The sequence below is a fragment of the Phyllobates terribilis genome, unplaced genomic scaffold (genome assembly GCF_046119375.1).
Source record: "Phyllobates terribilis strain yellow unplaced genomic scaffold, ASM4611937v1 Scaffold_2__4_contigs__length_985480577, whole genome shotgun sequence".
In the NCBI taxonomy this organism is placed as follows: Eukaryota; Metazoa; Chordata; class Amphibia; order Anura; family Dendrobatidae; genus Phyllobates; species Phyllobates terribilis.
In genome coordinates this window covers 130,653,665-130,676,904 of record NW_027362762.1, presented here as the reverse complement: position 1 = coordinate 130,676,904, position 23,240 = coordinate 130,653,665, and the positions used below count along the sequence as shown (strand labels likewise).

Here is a 23,240-nt window from a genome sequence, read left to right as displayed (position 1 = left end):
AGGCAGGACACCATATATGGCAGATCTGGAGGCGGTCATGTGACCTCCAGCTGCCATAGCAACCCCAGGTCCAGGAAGCTATCAGGGGTTGTCGGAGAGGTAAGTAAGACGACCCCCTATCCTCCTTCTATCTTCTATATGCCGCGATCACTATAGATCGCGGCATATAGAACATAGCAAAGGGTTAACATCACTGGGACCTGATCCAATCAAGTCCGAATGATGTCCCCTGTCAGAGCCAACGCTCTGCACCGGAATCGCAGCGCTTGCAGGACCCTGGGGGTCCTGAGCGCTGCGAGAACACCCACCCTTTTTAAACGTCGGCGCTGCACAGAGCCCAGCAAGCGCCAACGTTTATCTACAGTGGGCGGTCGGGAATCGGTTAAATGTTGGCAACTTTATCATGGAGTTAGGTGAGTTGTCTCTTATGGTCTGCATGGACCAGTGAAATGATAAAATGGTGAGATATGAGAATTGATTTGTACACCGTTAATCCTGCCAAGCTACGCAACAAGGCTTCATTTTTTACTATTCAGATGATTTATAGACTCAACTCCCTTAATAGTTAATGGGAATCTGTGACTAGAATCAACCCTCAAAAGCCGTCTATATGGGCATGTTGGTCCTAGAAAGTTTAATAAAATCTGCGATCTGATGTTGTATTGCGGAGAAATCCATGTTTTTCTTATATGTAAATGAGCTGTTAAGATCTATGGGCCAGACACTGATCTCCCCGTGGTTCTGCCTCCAGGGAATATTATAAATGAAAGGAGGAGTTACCAGTGTGAGACATGTAATGACTGACAATTCCTCTCATCAGTTCTGATCTTACTGCAGAGTTAACAGAGTACAGCAGAAGTGAAAGTTTGTCTCATTACAAAAGTGCTTCAGCTTCCATCTCATCCCCAGCCAGTGTGGGGAAGGGCAGTACAGAAGAGCTCTATAGAAGAAAACTGCACATGCTCTAGTTTGTAATTAGACATGGTTCACTTCTGCTGTACTGTGTTAATTCTGATATCAAAGCAAACTGTCAATCACACACAGCTCTGCAATCATTACATGTCTAATGTATAAATGAGAAAAAGCACAGATTAAGCTCTGGAGGCAGATTCTCCGAGGCATATGTGTTTGGTGCATGGATCTTAATAGCTAATTTACATATAAGAAAATCATGGATTTCTCTAGAATAAGACATTGGATTGCAGAGGATATCAAAGTATAATTTTATTCTGGTTCCTCTGACCTACATGCGGATATAGATTGCTTAGGAGAAGTGATCCTACTGACAGATTCCCTTTAAAACATTCCATAAAAAGATCTCCAGATTTTGTGCTCACTCTTCTAATGAGAATGTAAACTCTGCAACCCTGTAAGGCTGTATTCACACACTGTGCATCATGGACCGGCGGCAGCTCTCCTGACCCAAACTCAGCTTTAAAGGGGATATACTCGGATCATGACAAATGGTATAATCCCAGATTCATCCTCGGAGTTCTCTCTGATGTATTTGTAAACATGTATTTGAGAAAATTCTTACAATGTTATCTTCAGTCACAGTCAGTGTTTTTCTCAGAAGCGATTTGTCCTCTTTAGGTTGCAGTGACTTTTCCCATATGGAAAAAACAGACCGAATTTAAATCAGTTTTTAGTTTATCTTCAGTGATTTACTCATATGTCAAAAGTAATTACAAGGCTTCTCATACCCGTTAAAATGGACCGCACACGGATCACATTGTGTGGGCTCTGAATTTGTGCAGGTCTATAGACTTGTAGGAGTAATTTTAATCAGCGACTCAGAAGAAAAATAGACATGTCTTTATTTTTTGAAGACACGAGTCCACAAAAAAAACAAAAACAAATGTGAATAGTTCCATAGATAAGAACATCTGTCTGTGAAAGACATGACTAGAACACGTCCATTTTTAATATAAGTCTGATTGAGGTCTTGCAGACCTAGAACTTGTAGAATGTAAGGTTGCTCAGGTGCGATGTCTGTTCTGGCTGAAGCTCTTGTCCGCAGCATGGCGAGCGCTCATCTGTTATTTTCCATCAGAACGGTAGTTTTACAGAGGTGAATACATCGGATGACGGGCTGTACTGGTATACAAGCGTGAATACAGTCAGTGCAGGCTTAGCCAGCACATTGGTGATACTGTACACCTCTTATATAGCTTATATTACATAGTAACTCGTGGTGTTGAATGCAAACATTTGCCTTATTCTGTTAAACAAATCTGAACGCCGGGGTGCTATACTTTACAGGAATCAGCCAATTTTTCAGACATATCCTGCAAGATTTGGAGGAGTTTCTCTTCATCGGCAGCGGAGGAGTGTGTACTTGCCAAGGGAAGATGTGTGGAAACTGGCTTCCGATCTAGAAGTGAAAATTAAAGTTATTGTAAGATTCATAACCGTCTCAATCAGCAACACAGACATCGGGTTGTTGGTTCAGAGAGGTGTGTGTAGCCACACTTAGAATATAATTTCTCTGTATTAACTATAGAATTTACATTGTACTGCCTAAGGCTATGTTCACACATTGCGTTTTTGCTACATTTTTTTTTCTGCACAAAACCTGATCTCTTGCCAGGAGGTTTATTCCGGATTTTTCTTGCTTTTTTTTGGTGCATTTTTTTCACTGTCCTTTTGTCTCTTTTTGCATGTACATAAAGTTCAGAGAAAAAAAAAAAAAAAACTCTGAAAAACCTGACACCTGCGTTTTTTGTGCCGTTTTTTCCACCACCCATTACTTCCAATGGGTGAAAAAACGCTGCAAGTAGTGACATGCTCTATTTTGCAAAAAAAACATGCAAGGCACAAAATCCTGATAAAAAAAACAAGATGTGTGCATGAGATTTCTGGAATCTCATAGACTTTGCTGGTACTGCAAAACACAGCTGCAAATTTGCATAAAAAAACGCTGAAAAAAAAATCAAGATTTGTGAACATAGCCTTAAACCCAATGAAACTCAAGACTAATCACTTGCAAATGAGCCATGAGAGCAGAGACTCTGTACCAAGTGACTTTTTTTTTATGTTTAGGATTAGATATTTTTCATTTTGTATTCCGCACCAACTTGATAGGGCGTTGATCCAGGGAACTAGTCTGATTGTCTTATGGAGTCGGGAAGGAATTTTTTCCCCAATGTGGAGCTTAGTGTTTGCCACATGGTTTTTTTTTTTGCCTTCCTCTGGATCAACATGTTAGGCTATGGGTTGAACTAGATGGACTTAGTCTTCCTTCAACCTTAAAAACTATGTTACTATGCAAACAACAAACACTGCAAAAGGCATTAACCTTGGAAGAAAAGGCCACTTGCGTGCTTTGTTGCAGCAGGAGACACAGCCAACCACACCACGGTGTCTGCGCCTTGTTCTTCTGTGCGTAATCTGTTCTTCATTTTCTCATAGAAGTCTGGCATTGATAATCTCACCGCTTAACAGGGGAAGATATGTAAAAATAAGAAAAATGGGATTATAGAGCATCAATACAATAGATTTGGACATATCCTTTAACAGGATTATCTGGACATGTACAAAAAAAAATTGTGAGGAGCTATAACTTACAGAATCCTAAAAATGTAGAACGTACTTGCTGTAGGCTTCCACTATTTCTACACTCCTGCAATTACCTGCAGATGTTTTTTTCTTTTCCTATTCTCTCAGTGATCCAAGACAACCCTTTTAAATGTTACACTTTAGTGATACAGTCTTCATGTACACCAACCGCATATGTTATCAGATCTCACCATACAAACTGCATAAATTGCATGCAAAGTCACAATGGCTGTATAATAGTATGTGGAAGTGTAATCTTGAGATCCCCCCTTAGCCCTATTGACAGCTCCTCAGTGTCCCTACTGCTACTGAGATCTCACATTGGTAAGTACAAGCTGCAGCTGGCAGTCAGGCTGGACGGACAAAGACAGAATACACTTTGATTCATGAGCTCTCCCACTCTTTAACTGGACCCATAAAACGGTCATCTTAATATAAGGATTATACAGCCACTTTGTCAAGAATTTTCAAATTAAGTACACCAGCCTCATCAGGTCTAAGATAGATTAAATAAAATTTGCTGTTTCTATTGTGAAATCTAATGACAGATCTGATTTAATCCATCACTTATCACCTCTAAAAGCTTTGATGAAATTCTGTAATGTTATATACTACATTCAGGGACAGTTCTTACCACGGTGAATCTATATCCAGTGGAAAATGATTATATGAAAGTAATAAATACATACTGTATGTTCAAATCATTGTGAAGCTATAGTATGTAAATGTTATAATAGTGGGAAAAGTAGGGCAGGGCAGTAACGCTCCCATACACAGACAGCTGCCAGCTAGTGTTGCTTAGCTTAGTTATTTCTGCAGACTCCCACATACACAAGCAGGCTAGGCTATTACTGTATCCTCTAAGGTTAAGTTCACAAGAGGAGTTTTTGACGCTGACCAAAAAGAAAATGCAGTGCTTAAAACCTGATAAAAAAAATGTTAAAAAATACACTCAAAAATATAATGAAAAAAAAAAAAGTAACCTAATAGGTACAGAAATTCTGCAACATCAAATCCTCATTGTGGGATCATAGCCTTCTAGAGAGTCGCTAACAAAGAACAAAAAGGATCACCTGTTCAAAAATACATCAGGACCCCAATTAAAATAAAATAGAGGATACAAGCCTCCCACTTTGCTGCTGTTCCCGCGGGTGATGTGACATTGTGTCATGTCACCGTTTCAGCCAATAAGTGGTCGCTGTTTGGCTGCAACTTTTTACCATTTGGTCGTTGCCGACAGTCGCTGTGATGGAACATCGAGGAGCTGCAGCCAAACAGCAGCCGCTCATTGGCTGCAACGGTCACGTGACACAATGCAGCTGTTCCCGCGGGTGAGGTGACAAAGTGAGAGGCGAGTAACCACTGTTTTTATTTTAATTTGGGACCATAATTGATTAAGCAGGGCTGGTACAGTAGTGGAAAACCCCTTTAAGCCTAGAAAACCACTTTAAACTGAATATGGTGAGCTAGGAAACCGCTAAATAAAACACAAGATTTTGCTTTGCTACAAATAATCCTGAGTGGTAAAGATATATTATATACCCGGTGTGTCAGCCCAGCCCGGATGCATCGCAGAGAAATGGACTTTGGGATACGCTGCAGCCCACTGCTCAGTCAGGGTTACTTGCTGTCTCTATAAAGAAAATAAAATCAATGCATACATGACAAATGAAGATTATTTGTGCCATGTCCAAAAAAAAAAAATAAAATTCAAAGCAGAATAAAAAACAAAACGTAGTATGGATTAGAAACATTGCAGAAACAAAAATGGTGTAAAGTGTACATGTGCTGTAAAAGTGAAGGGGATTTTGAAATCTGTCTGCAACAAGATAGGATTAAGGGAACGATGGCACATTTATGCTAAATGTAATAAAGGCATAGTCTCAGGATAGACACTTGTGGCATAACACTAAGGACAATGTCCCCCACTTACCACCCGAAACAAAGTGGCAGCAGCCCTAGAAAAGTGCTGTGCTATTTTGCCTTGACTCATCTTTTGGCACTTGGGTAGCCCATGATGAATCAATAGCCGTACATGTATTAGCCTGGAAAAAAAACTGAGTGGAGATTAAGTGGCATGAAACCTCCTTTACACCAATGCCACTCTGTTCTAGAGGTTGAATGGTTATATAGCACCATTAATTCCACAGTACTTTACTGACAGCATCGCTGTCCCCATTGGAGCTCACAATATAGATTTCCTATCAGTATGTCTTTGGAGTGTTAGGAGGAAACCCACACAAAAAAGGGGGAAACATACAAACTCTTTGCAGATGATGCCCTTGGTGGGATTTGAACCCAGGACCCCAGCGCTGCAAAGCAACCGTGCTAACCACTGAGCCACCGTGCTGTCCCAACTAGTCATTAGTATGAAGATGTGGGTTCTCTACAGAACATGGCACAATAGTCAGTGGTTTGCATGGTTGGGGTCCTGGATTCCAATCTGACCAATGCCAACTCCTGCATGGTTATGCAAGATCTCCCCGTGTTTGCATGGGTTTCCTCCAGGTTCCTCTCGTACTCCAAAAACATACTGATAGGGAATGTAGATTGTTATCACTGTCCCCACTGAGACACAAAATGTCTGTACAGTGCTGTACTATATAAGCAAGCATAATAAATGTGTTCTACCAGTGTGTGTAATAAAGTGCGTCCAAAATGACCTTTAGGTTTTTAGATGCATGGTAATGTACCCACAGGTTTCTATATCTAGAACTCCGTGAATATTTCAGGCACAAATCAAACATTTTCTATATATTGTAATTTTTAAGACTTGTGGAGCAGAGAGCACTGACCTTGTTTTGTGCATAAGCCATTGTTCCGTCAAAAGTGCCTTTCTCGAACTGCAGATCTAAGACATTGAGTTTCTGAACCAGCATACCGCCTGATGAGACCGTCACCTGAAACAACCCAGCAACAATCACCACACGCCAGGTTCCCACGCTCGGTGCCAGGGCTATAATCATACATGCTTGTCAGCTAAGTGGCAGTATTCACCGCACAAGACATACTAATAACTGGGCTGGAAGTTGTTCAAAAAGAGTACATCGCTTGAGAGCCACACAATCCCTCCAATAAAATACCCCAATCTAACTAAAAAAAAATCGCTCATAGCTCACATTCTGCTGCCAGATAAATACAGTAGTGTTCAAAATAATAGCAGTCCAATATGACTAACCAGATTAATCACTGTTTTTGGTATAAATCATATCACGACATATCAAACAATTTACCAGTTGGTGCAGTAGATTCTAAGAAAACCAACAGACTCCGCATTCATGATCTGCAGGTTTTTGAGTCTGTGCATTTGAAGAATTATTTAATTGTAAGGGGATGTGTTCAAAATAATAGCAGTGTGGAGTTCAATTAGTGAGGTCAATCAATCTGTGAAGAAACAGGTGTGAATCAGGTGGCCCTTATTTAAGGGTGAAGCCAGCACATGTTGTACATGCATTTCTCCTTGAAAGCCTGAGAAATATGGGTTGTTCGAGACATGGTTCAGAAGAACAGCGTACTTTGATTAAAAAGTTGATTGGAGAGAGTAACACTTATAAAGAAGTGCAGACAATGATAGGCTGTTCAGCTAAAATGATCTCCAATGCTTTAAAATGGAAAGCAAAACCAGAGAGACGTAGAAGAAAACGGAAGACTACCATTCAAATGGATGGAAGAATAGCCAGAATGGCAAAGGCTCAGCCATTGATCAGCTCCAGGATGATCAAATACAGTCTCAAGTTACCTTTGAGTACTGTGACAGTTAGAACATGCCTGTGTTAAGTTAATCTCTTAGCAAGAAGTCCCCGCAAAGTCCCACTGTTAAAAAAAAAAAAGACATGTACTGAAGCAGATAAAATTTGCCAAAGAACACATCAACTGACCTAAAGCGAAATGGAGAAACATTTTGTGGACTGATGAAAGTAAAATTGTTCTTTTTGGGTCCAAGGGCCGCAGACAGTTCGTTAGACGACCCCCAAACTCAGCATTCAAGCCACAGTGCACTCTGAAGACAGTGAAGCATGGGGGTGCAAGCATCATGATATGGGCATGTTTCTCTTACTATGGTGCCGAACCTATTTACCGCATACCAGGGATCATGGACCAGTTTGCATATATTAAAATACTTGAAGAGGTCATGTTGCCTTACACTGAATAGGATATGCCCTTGTAATGGGTGTTTCAACAAGACAGCGACCCTAAACACACCAGTAAACGAGCAAAATCTTGGTTCCAGTTCAACAAAATTGAGGTTATGGAGTGGTACGTATTGTGAGTTTGAAAAGATTAATGCAGACACTGCTATTTTTTAGAACAGCTCAATGTTCATTTTTTGTTATTTTCTGTAACGTAGTTAAAAATTATATACATTTCTCTTCATGTTTTGAATTAGAAAACAGTGTGCAATGTTCCCAATGCTGGAAATTAAAACTAGTATAGAGATTTTGTGCTTCGCTCATGTTTTTGAACACACTGCTATTATTTTGAACACTACTATACGTACAGTATGAGTACAGTGAAGAGCTTGGCAAATCACCCTATAAAAAAAAAATAAAAAAATAATATAGCTGCTATACAAGTACAAAATTGGAAAAAAAAATGTTTTTTTTTCACTGAATGATCATTGGTGATCTGACCTCTGGAACCCCCCCCCCCTCTCAATCCTGATAACAAAGGGGCTACAGCACCACTTCATAGTCTCATCTGAACAGGGATGTTTCCAGCAACCTGAGGCAGTGCACTGTATGGGACTGACTACAAATCCCTGCACTACAGTGTCCATTTTAGGACATGATCAGCCAGGTGTTCAGGAGCAGAAAAACTGAAAATTTGGAAAGGGGGCACAAACTGAAGCAACGCTGCAGCCACTGCATTCTCAGAATGGGTGGAGATTGCAGTGATTATTAACACCCCAAAAAACACGGTCAAAAAACTGCATTGAAAAACTGTAAGGGTACAGGTAACCTCAACTTTTTTTTACATTATTAGTAAAAAGATCTAACAGGATACAAAACTAATAGAAGGAACACTCCAGAAAATGTATACACAGTGTTAGGTCGTGGAGGGCATGAAGAAGTTGTATCACTGTATCACTAATGTTCAAAGAATATAAAAAGTCACGGTCCCCTCTTCAGGCCCTGCACTGAAAAGATCAGCATTTTCCAGAGTGCAACACTCATTTTCTTCGGGCTTGTTCGTATGCTGCGTTTTTGCCGTGAAAACAAAACAAAAAAAAAGCTTTTTACAGTACCAGCAAAGTGAGATTTCTGAAATCTCGTGCACATTCTGCTTATTTTTTCCCTGCAGATTTGAACCATCAAAGCGTTTTTTTTTTTCCAATCTACAACATCTTAATTCTTACATTCTTACAGTGGTTTTGCAGCGTTCAACCATTCAAATTAATGGGGAAAAAACGCAAGTAAAACACGCGTTTTTTCTGCAGGAAAATTTCAACGTGTGCATGTGCACATACCATTAGCAATTAGTGATCATAAATTTATTGCTTATTCCATGGATAAGTCATAAGTTGTCATAATGGAAAAACCCCTTTAATATTATCCGATCAGTCAAGAACAAGGAACTTACAACTCTGGCGTCATCTTCCTTTTCCAATGCAGGAAGCAGGGCTTTTGTAAGAATATATGTACCTATGTGAGAATAGAAGACAATGGTTTGCTATTGCTTTCAGTACCATTACCAGCCTATAAAGTCACACAGTTGCCAGCAGACGACTAATCCTTTACTTGCATCCAAGGACCAGGATGATGGACTTTATTGCAAAAAACAAGTTGCGAGAACACACTTGTGAAAGTTTTTCCAAGAATCTGATTACATTAATAATCAGATCTGCTAAAAGCCTCTTTACAACAAAAATGGCTTCTGATCCTTTGTTTTAAAATTATTATTGCCTGAATGCATGAAAAAAAATAAAAAAATTCCTCTTTGATCTAAATTGATAACTGATTGATGATTAGTTGCATCGATTAAAGTCACTGATCTTGGTCATAAATCGCTTTTTGTAAATGATCCTGTAATTAAATATATAACAAGCCCAACTAATTGGATTGTAACATAACCACAAAATGAATAGACTCAGCAGCCGAGAAGCCCCAGGGAGCGAGGCCGGGCATATTATTAGATTAACGCTCTGTGCCCTCCTGTTCATTGGATTGATCAAAACATCGCTGTATGGCGGGCAGCCAGGGACGCACCAAACCACAGCCCTCCAGTAATGGGCATCGCCTCCTACGCAGCACTTCATCTTTCTTAAGTAGCTCCACGCAGGGGAATATTACTTCTAGCAGTCAACGTGCACAGATATAATGGAGGCCTGCTGATGCTGGAGTCAGGAGAAATCCTGGCAGGGTAATTCAGCAAACAGATTCACTCATTATAGTATTCTCCTGAATCAACTGCTGAATCGGCAGGAAAGATTTACAACGCTGCATGATTCACTACTGACAAAATTAAAGAGGGTCATCCAGGATTAGAACAGACTTTTTCAGAAAAAGCGCCACCCCTGGCCATGGGTTGTGTCTTATTGTAACTCAGCCCCATTAAAGTGGATAGGGAAGGTAGGAAAATGAAAGAGTCCGCACTAAAGAGGAAAAGGAATATGTCCAATTTATGAAAAAAACAAAACCAAAAGCTTATCAGAGCAAGCATCTGGAATCTAAGGCATGGGAAGCAGCCGTGTTGCCCTACCACCAGGTAACAGATGCCTGATGTGCCAGGAGACCGGATTTGGAGCTAGAAAGATTCCCTGCAGGAAATGTAGCGGCTACATAGGCGCTGAACCCACTAATAGTAAGATAGGACAAATGTAATAAGATATAAAATACATATCATATAAAACCATAATTAAAAAGGAATGGATATAGAAACACAAGGCGACAGCAACGTGTTTCGGGGAAACCGAGTCCCCTTTATCAAACTAGAAAGAGTTTAATGGTGCTAGTCAGAACTAATCAGTTATAAATACACGTAAATGGGATCTTGTATAGCCACGACCCCTGACTCACATTCAAGTAAAATACTTTTGTCAAAAGCGATGTAACAACCATAAATGTGATGAGATAAGCGCAATGTTGGATGAAGCTTGATGTTAATTAAATTGTGGGCAGAAATTTGTTTAGGCAGAAACTCTTATCTTATATTTAGGTCTCCGAACCAAATGCTTGTTACATCGCTTTTGACAAAAGTGTTTTACTAGAATCGGAACCAGGGCTCGTGGCTATAGGAGCGCTTTTTTGGCGCCCATTTAGATGTATGTATAACGGATTAGTTCTGACAAGCACCAGTATACCTCTTTCTTGCTTGATAAAGGGGACAGTTTGCCCGATATGCGTTGCTGCCTTGAGTTTTCATATCATTCCCCTTTTTTAATGATCTTTTATATGTAATGTATCTTAAATTTATCCTATCTTACTATTATTGGGTCCAGCGCCTATTCAGCTAATATATTTCCAGCAGGGAATCATTCTAGCTCTATTGAAGTGGATGGAACTGAACCACACACAACCCACGGTCAGCATCGCCCATGTTTTCAAAGCAAAACAGATGAAGCAAAGGCTTTTCTATATACAGCCATGATACTCCTGTACAAGCTACTGCCTAGTCTCTGACCACATTGGGGGCCAGTGGTGCTCTGCCATCCTACATACTGGTTTGTGCCAAGGTGCCCATACACCTTCTATCATTGTCGTCACAGCACTCTAGGTTACATGGCGACTTTTGCCACGTCATCTGTGGCGTGGCCAAAGTTTGTTAGGTATCGCTGCTAGAATGCAGTGCAACACAAGTGAACGGGCTATGGTTAATGCCATATTAAAATAAACATTTGATCAAACTGACTGCTTGGTCTCTACTATTCTGCGAACAGGAGCTCCTTGTGGACAAAAAGTCACCTTTTCTGAGAAACTAGTGACGCTGACTGCCCTGTACAGCACTCTGGGGAAGTCAGGGGTCCAAGAAGTTGAGTTATTTTGGCCAAGCTGGTGACCTCCAGCAGTCAGAAGCCCGTGAGATCCAGTATTCTCCATTGATGACTGTTCAGCTCCTGAACATTTGCAAACGTTATTATCTACAGTCTTCTTCACCACTACAGAATCATAGTGGGATGCATTTAACAATACAGAGACAACATCTCCATAAGGGCAGAATGTCTTGCCAATTACTTCCTATACATATCTGTTCTGACACCTGTATCTCCTGTTGCCACCATATATACACTTTTGATGCCAGGCTTCACTTTAGCTGTTGTACTGCAGGGAATATGAATGTAAATTATCCCAAAAATAATAAGATGTGAATGTGTTGCATCATTTATGTACCATTTTATGTATAAAGAAGACACATAAAATAAAAGAAAAATATATTACTTTACCCAAGACATTAGTGGCAAAGTTCTTCTCTATTCCATCTTCTGTTACCGCGCGATTGTTCACCATACAGCCAGCATTGTTCACCTAGAAAGACAAGAAAAGATAGGATTTGAGTCCCAATTTATTAAAGGAGTTATCTGGAGAGGAAAAAAAAATACTATCCATGTAAAATAGTGGCCTAACTAATTTCCATCCATCAGCAAACATGGCCATTGTGAACACAGTGCCATACGACTAAGGGCTGCCACCATTTGTGTCAGGTTATCATCTATCAGAAATGGGCAAAACAGAGCCAGAATGCTAACCACGTGCATTCAGCGATCGCCGACACTAATGGGGGTGACGAAGGGGCTGGCTTAGTTGTATGTGCAAATACAAGCGCCAACCAACATACCTCCGAGGGCAGCAACAAAACATTGCAAGAAGAGGATGGCAGGACTTGAAGTCTTTCAGTCCGCACCTCAAAGAAGGTGGCACGGATATTCTAACGGAGTTAAAAAAGTAGAGAAGTGTGCGTACCCATCGGATACTGAATAATAGGGTTTTATATTATCGTGTTGGATAACCCCTTTAATCCATTTAAAGGGACAATAAGGGAGTTAAGCAATATTGTACTGAATGTGGGGACAATATGAAAAGAAAAGCCTGAAGTGTGCAGATAGTAGAACTCACCAGGACATGCAGTCGGTTTTCAGTCTTAAATTTCTCAGCAAATTCCCAGATTTCTTTTGGGTTAGACATATCCAGCAAGTGCACCGATACGCTCTGTAACAATATTGTTACACATCACACAGTGTATGTTGGGGGAAGAAACAGATAGGCAGTCGGCAGAGCCATGTTTTCTCCTGAAAGCACCAAATGTGAGAACAAAGTAAAATGTGTACTTCCTCCTGAATCTGGTCCATATGGGGGACTGATTCACTGTCAGTGGCAGGCGCTAAAATAGGAATCCCTACTACGACCAGACTGAATTACCCTAAATGATTTCACTAGGTCTACACTGTATGTCAAGCTCAGGTCAGGAGAGGTGCCGACCAGTAAGAGGTTTACCATGCGATCCTCGGACAAGAAATACGGCAGTGTGTCCCTACCCTTAGGGTGTATTCAGACGGCCATATAAATCGGACCGAGATCAGAGCACAGTGCACGGACTGGCCGGCGGCTCTCCCAACCGAAGCGTGACAGCTGCATGGAAACACATGAAACAAGCATTGTGGTACGATCTTAGTACGGCAGTCCGAATGCGTCCTTGCAAGAAAAAAATCCAGCAAATCTGGATTTTCTAAACTGTTTTGTCACATCACATTGTGTGTAGTAAGGCATTTACAAACATTACTTGTAAAGTCACAATAAGCTAAGCGTAGATCCTCACATCACATGACCATAGTTGCTGAGTAGTTCTAGCCTTAAGGAGTTGTTCATCTTTGGGGACTTTTTTTTTTTTTTTTTTTAAAAACTTAAATGCATGTATTTGAGGCCAAAAATCATTTTTGCATTTGGGGCTGTATTAAAAATGTTGCATCATTTGGCTCTTACTGACTCGGTTTCCCTGCACATTAATAATAATTTTTATAGCGCCAATATATTCCACAGCACTTTACAATTTTGGAGGGGGGGAGGGGGGACTTATACAGACAATAAAGACGTTACATAAGAAGCATAAATCAGATATCAAAACATTAAACTATGATGTGGTCTGTGGTCATAAATCAGCTGAGAAGAGCTCAAAAAAAGACAGATAAGGGCTAATGTAGACGTCCCTGGTCCAATCACGATGCGCAATGCATGGACTATTCGCAGGTTTCCCAATCAGAGAGTGACAGCCTCATAGAAATATATGAAGCGGTCATGATCCGGTCCACAGACCCCTTGTCAGTTTGTGCACTGCGGTCTGTGATCAGACAGAGCCACGAGCGTCAGCATGAGCCCTAAGGCTTATAAACTCCCTATGAGACCAATTACAGTGATGCTGCAGCCAGCAATAGACAGTACAACACAGATGCTACAAGAGGTCAAAGTTTTAATAAAACCCAATAGGGGAAATGGATTTATAGCCCCAATTTTAAAAAAATTGTCCCCAAAGCAGACAAGTCCTTTAGGGCCTCCCATATACATTAGAAAAAAACCTGTACAAATCCGACCATCTAATGTGTATGGGGGCCTCCTGAATCTCCTCTGACAAATGATGTTGGGAAAACAAAGGCTCGGTCATGTTGAATTTCAATGCTGAAGTGTTGTTGCTTGAGATGTCTGGCCACAGCTTACTCCCCCTCTATTGAAACTAGATGAATGCATGGTTTGTCCAAGCATACATGAGTATAGGGAGGTTAGGAGGGAACGCTGTTATCTGTGCATGCTTACAAGACAATAAAATATTTAAAAGGGTTGTTTAGGACTATCTGTAGGCTAGGTCATCATTATGTGATCAGTAGGGACTGACACCCAGAGTCCCCATCAAGCTCATGGAATGGGAGAAATTGCAGTACTTGGCAGTGACCAAGCATTGCCTGGATCTATGGTGTTCTGCATTTCTTATGGAGCAGGGATCAGTAGATCTTATATTGATTGGTCCCTGGACAACCAATGTCATATAGCGTTTACAAAGAAGGGTTTGTTTGAAAAGAGTAAGGTGTACTCGGAATGACAACAGCAACAAATACCACTTTTATTGTAGGATTGATGGATTTGTAAGAGGAAACTTTTCATGGATTACACATAATAAGAAGGTTGAAAATTCCTTATTTAATATGTCACTATTTCAAGCAAACATAGTATTATTCAATATATCCCCAATATCACAAAGGTGGATAGTGAGGCCTGTAATGTAGTATTTGTTGTATAGTTTTTGTTACCATTATTGCATCCTTACCTGATTCCCGCTACCTGCAATAATCTCTTTTTGGGCTTCTTCTGCTCTGTGTTTATTTCTACATACCAGATGAATGATGCCTCCTAGAAAAAAAAAATCACTCATGAGGAATTATTGCTTTTGTTCTTTTAAATGCGTGAAAAATAAAAGAGAAAAAAAGAAGAAATGTTACAGAGTCCTGATTAACAATCACCTACAATCAGCCCCTATGTTTAGAAATGGTTACAGACAACAAACAAGCTGGTCTTGTTCTGCAAACATATTCCTTTGCATCGGCCCAGTTTTTACCGACATGCATAGGGTTAGCAATGGAGGAGATGTTAGACTGCAGGGTCAGACTGTACGTGGTTTGTTCAGAATTGGGGTGTCCATTTCCTGGGGTCTGCAATGGAGGAAACACTCTGCGTGCGCGGCAATTCCGCATTCAGGTGAATAGGTAGAACGTGGGGGGAAAGAAAAAAATATATATATCTTCCATTCACTTCAATCAAGAGTCAGAGCACACATGCAGACACTTCTCTCCCTGTTAGGCCACGTTCACATGTTCAGTCTTTGGTCAGTATTTTACATCAGTATTTGGAAGCCAAAAACAGGAGTGGGAGAGAAATAGAGAAGTAGTGACGTGTTTCTACTATACTTTTCTTTTGATTGTTCCACTCCTGGTTTTGGCTTTAGGCTGTGTGCCCACAAAGTGTTTAAGCGTTTCAGCAGCAGCAATTCCTCTGCAGAAACGCTTAAAAAACGCTTGGTAGAAGGTCGGCTATGTTCCCCAATGATAATCCGCATGTGCTGTACACATGCTGCGGAAATTTCCGCTGCGGATTATTGTGGAAAAAAACGCAGCACTACCAATTATTTTGCAGAAGCATGGCGTTTTCGCCGCCATTGACTTGCATTGGAACGCATGGAATCTGCATCACTGCATCTGTACTTGCAGAATCCATGCGTTCTAATGTGCGGATGGTACCCGGGTTTGGAGAAGAGGAGACTCTCCTCCGGACCCGGGTACCATATTATACTTATCTTCTGATGGCCTGCGGAGTCTTTGTCTTGGCTTGCCGGCAGATCGTGGTGGACTCAAGGACCTGCGGTGACGTCATTTAGTCATACCACGGGTCACGCGACCGCTGACATCGGCAGGTCCTTCAGTGTACCGCGAGCTGCCGGCAAGCCGAGACGCATCGAATAAAGACTCCGGGGGCAATCAGAAGGTAAGTATATATTTATTTTTTACCATTCTTTCGGTCACACTATATAAATCCATGCCGGTTGCATGGATTTATATAGTGTGACCAAGTTGTCAAGCACTTTCCAAGTGATGCTAAAATCGCTTGGAAAGCGCTTGACAACCCGCATGCGGAAATGCATGTGAAGAACGCTTCACATCCGCATGTTCCTGGCAGGAAAAACACATGTACAATCCCGCATGTGCTTTTTCTGCCAGGGAGATGCAGAAACGCTCAGGAAAAAATCCGGAGCATTTCTGCATCGTGGGCACATAGCCTAAGGCTGTGTGCCCACGTAGCGTTTTTCAAGCGTTTATGCTGCGGAATTTCCGCAGCGGAAACGCTTGTTAAACACTAGGTAATCCGCACCCCATGGTCCCCAAGGGGATTCCGCATGTTCTATGCACATGCTGCGGATTTTTCCGCAGCGTTTATGCTGCGTACAAAAATCCGCAGCATGTCATTTAATTTTGCGGAAGTGCAGCGGAACTCCCGCCATTGACTTGCATTGAGACGCACAGAAACCGCGACTGTACATTTTTACAAGCGGCTTCTATGCGTCTCTATGTGCGGATGGTACCCAGTTCTGGAGGAGAGGAGACTCTCATCCAGACCTGGGTACCATTGTACCTGTAAAAAAATAATAAAATAACAAATAAAGTTTATACTCACCTGTCCGGCGTCTTCTCTCTGAATGCCAGCAGCGCTGAAGGACCTTCGGTGACGTCACAGTCATGTGACCGCAGGCCCTTCATCGCTCTGTCTCGCGATATGCCGGCAGCCGGGAACCAGCCAGGAAGCAGCGCTGCAGCCACGCCGGGGCCTCGGGGGTGAGTATAGCTTTATTTGTTTTAATTTTTACGGTTCACGCTGTATAAATCCATGCTTTTTGCATGGATTTATACAGTGTGACCTAGTTGTCAAGCACTTTCCAAGTGATGCTATCGCCTGGAAAGTGCTTGTCAATCTGCATGCGGAAACGCATGTGAACTCGCATGTGGATCCGCATGTATTCTGCAGGAAAAACGCATGCACAATCTGCATGCGTTTTTTTCTGCCAGGGAGATGCAGAAATGCTGCAGAAATCTTCTGCTTCATTTCTGCATCGTGGGCACATAGCCTTAAAATACTGATGTAAAATACTGAGGGTATGTGCACACGATGCAGAAATGAAGCAGAAAATTTCTGCATCATTTCTGCATCTCCCTGGCAGAAAAAACGCATGCAGATTGTGCATGCGTTTTTCCTGCAGAATACATGCGGATCCACATGCAGATTCACATGCGTTTCCGCATGCAGATTGACAAGCGCTTTCCAGGCGATTTTAGCATCACTTGGAAAGTGCTTGACAACTAGGTCACACTATATAAATCCATGCAAACAGCATGGATTTATATAGTGTGACCCGAGAGAGTGTATATACTTACCTCCGATGGCCCGCGCTGTCCTGCTCAATCTGTTCTCCCGGCTGCCGGCAACTTTGAATTGAAAGACCTGCCGACGTCAGCGTCACGTGACCCGTCACATGACTCTGACGTCACCGCAGGTCCTACAACTCACTGTAAGTGCCGGGAACCAAGCGGGAGCGCTGCGCGGGCCGACAGATGGTAAGAATACATTTATTTTTTATTTTATTCTTCTTTTACAGCTTTTTTAATGGTACCTGGGTGTGGATGAGACTCTCCTCTCCTCCACACCCGGGTACCATCCGCACATTAGAACGCACCAATTACGCAAGTACAAATGCTGTCTTGCGGAATTGGCGCGTTCTAATGCAAGTCAATGGCGGCGAAATCGCCGCGTTTCCGCAAAATTAATTGACATGCTGCGGATTTTTGACCGCAGCGTTAACGCTGCGGAAAAATCCGCATCATGGGCACAGCACATGCGGATTTCCATTGGGGAACATTGCTTCCCTTCTACCATGCGTTTTTCATGCGTTTCCGCGGCGTTTACGCAACTGCAAAAACGCCGCGGAAACGCATGAAATACGCATCGTGTGAACACAGCCTGAAGGTGTAAATGTGGCCATAATGGGACCAAGCACTCTTGTTTTTAGGATTGGCCATGGTCCCTGCATTTAAATTACCAGTAGGTGCATGGCCCTTTAAAATGGTAACTTCTGGTGTCGCTTCCATATTTAGCCTTTTATTTCAGTGACCATAAACTTACCCTTTTTAGCAATTGCCAGAGCGGTTGCTTTGCCGATGCCGCTATTTGCTCCTGTGATCATGTAAGACCTTCCCGTAACATCAACTTGTAAATCTTCAGCAGCAAAGTGCTTGGCGGCAGCTTCATATCCACCTCTACAAAACACAAGACATTCTCTCTTATCGGGACTTACTTGGTAACATGTTTCCTTCTGCTAGATGGTAGATGTATCAGGATTATCACACATTACACCACTCCAATCAATGGCATATAGCAATACATGGTGATTTTAAATATAGGATAGTTTTAAAAAAAATAATAAATCTTGCACATGACCTCATTAAATACTTTAAAACAAATCACCTATCCTTAGCCTAAGCCATCAATATTGGACTGGTGGTGATCCAACTCTGGCTACCTCAGCTGACTAGCAGTTTGAAGGGGCCATGATGCTCTGGTGGTCCCCTTGTTTACCAGACCCATCCCCGTATTTTTAGAAGTGGTTATGCCAGAACAGCAGAGTCCTAAGTGACTGGGACTGAGCCGTCCCACCTCAGAGCCGTCGGTTCAAAGCATAAACAATAAAGGGGACGTAGGGCTGGACGGTTCGGGCCCTGATTTAATATTTACAATCCAGTCTAAAGGTGTCCACACAGGTCAAAGTAAAGTTGGCTGATCCTGCAGTTTTAAGTGGGAACAGCCACCTATCTTATGTGTATGGAAGTATCCCAAATTTACCCAAATAGAAAAAGTTGAAAAGAGAAAAAAAAAAACTCTGTCCTTGATTTCAATATGATTTCTCTAATTTTCTTATAAGTGCTAAGCTCCCGCTGAACCGGTCACCTGATTTATGCTGCCCAAACCGTGGGCAGCATGAATCGGATCCCAGAGTACAATTGCAGCCAAGTATATCTTCTCTGAAATGCTGAAGCATTTCAGAGAAAATATACTTTGGTCCCCGGCCGGATCTTGAAAGTATATTTTCTCTGAAACACTGGAGCATTTCAGAGGGTCGTATACATGGCTGCAATTGTGCAGCCAGCTCTGATTTAGGATGCCAGCCGCTTGGGCAGCATAAATCATAATTCCTATATTGCTGCATTGCTTTTCCCATGGGTCCCATCCATTATCTGGTTATCTTTTTGCTTTTGTTTGGCACAGTCGGCATTAGGAATCATTCATCAGTACGTGAGCACAGATCTGTCAAACAATCTCTTTACTAGATAACAACAAGATCATATCAGTGCCAAGTCCATGTCCGCCCAGTGTGTTGTACAAGCCGGCAGCCGGGCTCGGCTAACTTTCTAGTAATATTTCCTGGCACATTTCACTGTAAGAACAGAGTTCTGGATTACAGGATTGCTGTCCAGGCAATAAAGCTGGCCTGTGCTGTCTGTGTCCGCCACTGTTCCACATCATCTGTCAGGGAAGATTCGAGAAGCAATCACACATGTCAGGTGGGGCGTCAGTGCTGCAGAAATCAGCAGGATCGCCCAACTTTTATCTGATTTGTATTGTGGCCTTTACACCGATCTATCAGGAGACCATGTAACAAGTGGTCAGGCAGAATCTGCTAGAGCAATCGATGGTCTTGAATCTCTCCACTCCGGCTTACAGCGAGGGTCCGAAGCAGCGGATCCCCATCTATGACTTATAGAAGCTTTAGGGTAACAACTTATCCACATAGCCAGTCAGAGCATTTCTACAAAACCTGTGATAAGAGCCATAGACTATGTCTGTGCGAGGTTACAGAAACAGACAGTACACATCAGAGATCTGAGGCGCGGGGATGAGCCTGGTAACACGGTGGATAAGGTTCTAGCAAAGCTTCCATCACTTTCATAGGAAGAATAGGAGCAAATCTTACAGAATTTGTGATGTTGCCTTCGATAGAAGTCTAAATGAGTCCCCATCAGGCCATATACTAATGGTAGGGCCCCACAGTGCGGGGACTGCAAACAGAAGACAACGTGTGGGGGGATAAGAACGCAAGTTTCCAGTAACATGGAGGTGGTACCAGCAAACATGTGCACTCATTGCCCACCCTGCTCTCCCCACCCGCACATTGGCGTGCTTTTTTCCTACATGCTACACCAGGCGTCTCTGCACTGAAGTAGCATTTGGCCGCGTTCACACATTGAGGCTTTGCTGTGATGTTCCAAGATTGCTGAAAAGATGCTGCAGTTATACAGCGAGCGGCGAGGCCTTCGTATATGCCACACCTCCCAACAGGCAGCTCACTGACCGGACATTATACAACACGGGGCACTGAGGTACCACAACAGCAATCCGAAAATACCGTATTTTTCGGACTATAAGACGCACCAGACCATAAGACGCACCCCAAATTTTGGGGTGGAAAATAGAAAAAAAATTTTTTTTAGAAGATTGGGGTCCATCTTATAGTCTGAATAGGTACGGTATCTTACCTGGGGGGCAGTGGAGCGAGGGTCACAGGAGACGAGGTCCCTCAGGAAGTCGGCGGCTGCAGCAGAAGAGGTCAGATGCTGTGGAGCCTGTGCCTGGCTGGTTCCTGTGCTGGGGCCTCAGGCTGTGAGCAGCCTGCGCAGATTTCCAGTGTGCGCAGCAATCGTCCTAGAGCTGTGATCTACAGGAAAATGGCCGCCGGAGCTACCGGTCTGCGCATGGGGCAGCCATTTTCCTGTAGATCACAGCTCTAGGAAGATTGCTGCGCACACCGAAAACCTGCGCAAGTCGCATTGCTTCGCCGCCTTATGCCGCTCACAGCCCAACACCGACCCCAGCCCCAGTACCGGCCAAGCACAGGTCCCAGCCCCGGCTGCTCTGCCTCACCTCTGCTGCCGCTACCACCACCACGTTCCTGGAGGGCCCTGCAATCCCACTTCACCACTACAGGTATCGTTCGGACCATACGAAGCACCCCCCATTTTCTTCCCAAATATTGGGGGGAAAAAAGGGCGTCTTATGGTTCAAAAATATGGTAGTCCATCTGTGACAGAGGGGCCATCATTACACTGCAGCCTCCGAAGAGACTAGGAATGGCATGGAGCAGATATGTGCGAGATATAGATAGATATTACACATATACATACATATATATTTGTGTATATATGACAAACATACGCACACATTATATATTACACACACATTGTATATGACACACACACACATCTGCAGACTCCAGCAGTGACCGCAGCACTTTGCCTGCACCTTGCCCGCACTTACTTCGTGTACTCCCGCAGCCCCTTCACAAACCACACGGTGTTCCTATAGACAGACATGTCGGCAGTGTCTGCTCCTCGCTCACCCTCCCTCCATTACGGCGGGCCCGCCCGGCCGGGACGTCACCGGCCATGTAACCAGCGGCCGCCCATGTTGTGTAAGCTGGCGCCGTGGTTACTTATGTGCTCGGTGCCCGTTACCTTCCCGCCCTCCTTGTTTCACCTCGTGCACAAGTCACAGCTTTATATAAATGTCATCATTGACCTGCAGGGATGGTGGGAGTTGTAGTTCAGACTCCATAGCATACCTGCAGAGTGTGAATGGATACTATGGAGGCTGTGGGGAATTTGCCAGGTTTTGTGTGTGGCGATTGTCGTGTTATGTAACGTGCCGCCATTACTGTATCAGCAGCTGTTATCAGCCCAGCACTCCCCCCAAATCATCACTTGGCACATTGCTAGTCAGAGACATGCCGTGTATGGCCATGGTTAGTCTCTGTGCAGTGCTACAGCATATGCTGGTGCTATAAATACCCTGCAGTGTGCATTAGGCCCCATTAACGCGTCCGTTCTTTTATGTACAATCATGGCCGATAGTGTTGTCACCCTTGAAATTGTTCCAGAATATGAAGTATTTCTCCCAGAAAATTATTGCAATTACACATTTTGTTATACACGTTTATTTCTTTTGTGTGTATTGGAACAACCCAAAAAAAGACGAAAAAGGAAAATTGGACAAAATTTCACACAACCCCAAAAATGGGGCGGACAAAATTGTTTCAAGGGCGCCAACACCCTCGGCCATGACTGTACATGTTCGATCTGTATCCATTGTATAGTCTAGGGCACTATACACGTCAGGGTTTTTTTTGCGGACACATGTCCGTTCTTGATCAAAGTCATGGATGAAAATCACCCTTAAAAGTCAGTGTCCATGACAATAATGGGCAGAGTACAAATGCCATTTTTGTGCTATCCCAATTTTTACATTATTAGGGCACAGTCAGACGGCCGAATAACACGGATGACAATCACATCGCAGTGCTTGGACTGGCCGGCGGCTCTGCTGACCCCAGCGTAACAGCATGTGTTTCTATGCAGCTGTCACACTCGGGTCAGCAGAGCCGACCGCCAGTCCAAGCACTGCGATGTGATTGTCATCCGTGTTATATGGCCGTCTGACTGCACCCTAAAGCTGCGTTCAGATAAGCGTATGAAAAATTAAACCGTTTTTCTCGGATGAAAAAAAAAATGGACAGTTGTGCACGCTGTGGTCTCTTTCACAAAGACACACTGTTCGTGTGAAAAAAGCGCGCTTGTCTGAACAGTCCTATACATCGGTCAGCGTGCTGCTGTCCGTCTGTATCCACGCTTGTCTGACCCTGCACAGATTGGTAGGAGAAGCTTTGCAATTTTTTATTTATATTTTTTTTTTCAATACAAGAAAATCACTGGACACGGGAGTAAAAACTGCGATGAAAATCTGATCCAGCACACTGATAAAAATAAAAAATAGACATCAAAAGAGGGAGGTCTTATAACGTCCCCACGGTCCCCCAACAAATGGCTGAGGAACCACATGTAGCCCGACATCCCCCAACAGTGCGGCTCACCATAGGGGTCATAAATGGCATTTGACCACCACTGAACAGTGCCAGGTTATACGGTATGAAATATTTTTCTGCAGATCTCTGTATGCGATAAAGTTGATTATGGCTCAGATAAAGCACGCGGCACGGAGTACATTGTATGTCACCCAGCGCTGATGCGTTTGGCTTGGAAAACAGCACAAGTAAATAATCTACGTATAAAAAATACATCTTTTATTGAGATCATAAAAAGTCATATTAAATTG

The 23,240-nt window shown here is 42.8% G+C and overlaps 1 protein-coding gene across 1 annotated transcript; it reads right to left on the bottom strand.

Moving 5' to 3' along the window:
- Nucleotides 1-1,800: 1,800 nt before the first annotated feature.
- Nucleotides 1,801-21,617, bottom strand: DHRS12 (dehydrogenase/reductase 12). The gene is made up of 10 exons (XM_073662636.1): nt 21,390-21,617; nt 18,204-18,337; nt 14,806-14,888; nt 12,609-12,701; nt 11,939-12,020; nt 9,139-9,200; nt 6,354-6,458; nt 5,101-5,191; nt 3,299-3,436; nt 1,801-2,374 (listed from the first exon to the last, which is right to left on the bottom strand). The coding sequence occupies exons 1-10, from the start codon at nt 21,443-21,445 to the stop codon at nt 2,250-2,252; spliced, it is 969 nt and encodes a 322-aa protein (XP_073518737.1). The 5' UTR covers nt 21,446-21,617; the 3' UTR covers nt 1,801-2,249.
- Nucleotides 21,618-23,240: the final 1,623 nt, after the last annotated feature.

Bases quoted from the DNA above. Each gene is read 5' to 3' on its own strand.
- DHRS12 (XM_073662636.1), bottom strand. From the start codon at position 21,445: ATGTCTGTCTATAGGAACACCGTGTGGTTTGTGAAGGGGCTGCGGGAG. The intron at 14,889-18,203 runs GTAAGTTTATGG...TTTTTTTTCTAG, and splicing joins TCTGGCAATTGCTAAAAAGG to GAGGCATCATTCATCTGGTA. The intron at 5,192-6,353 runs GTCAGTGCTCTC...TTTTCTTTATAG, and splicing joins TGGCTTATGCACAAAACAAG to AGACAGCAAGTAACCCTGAC.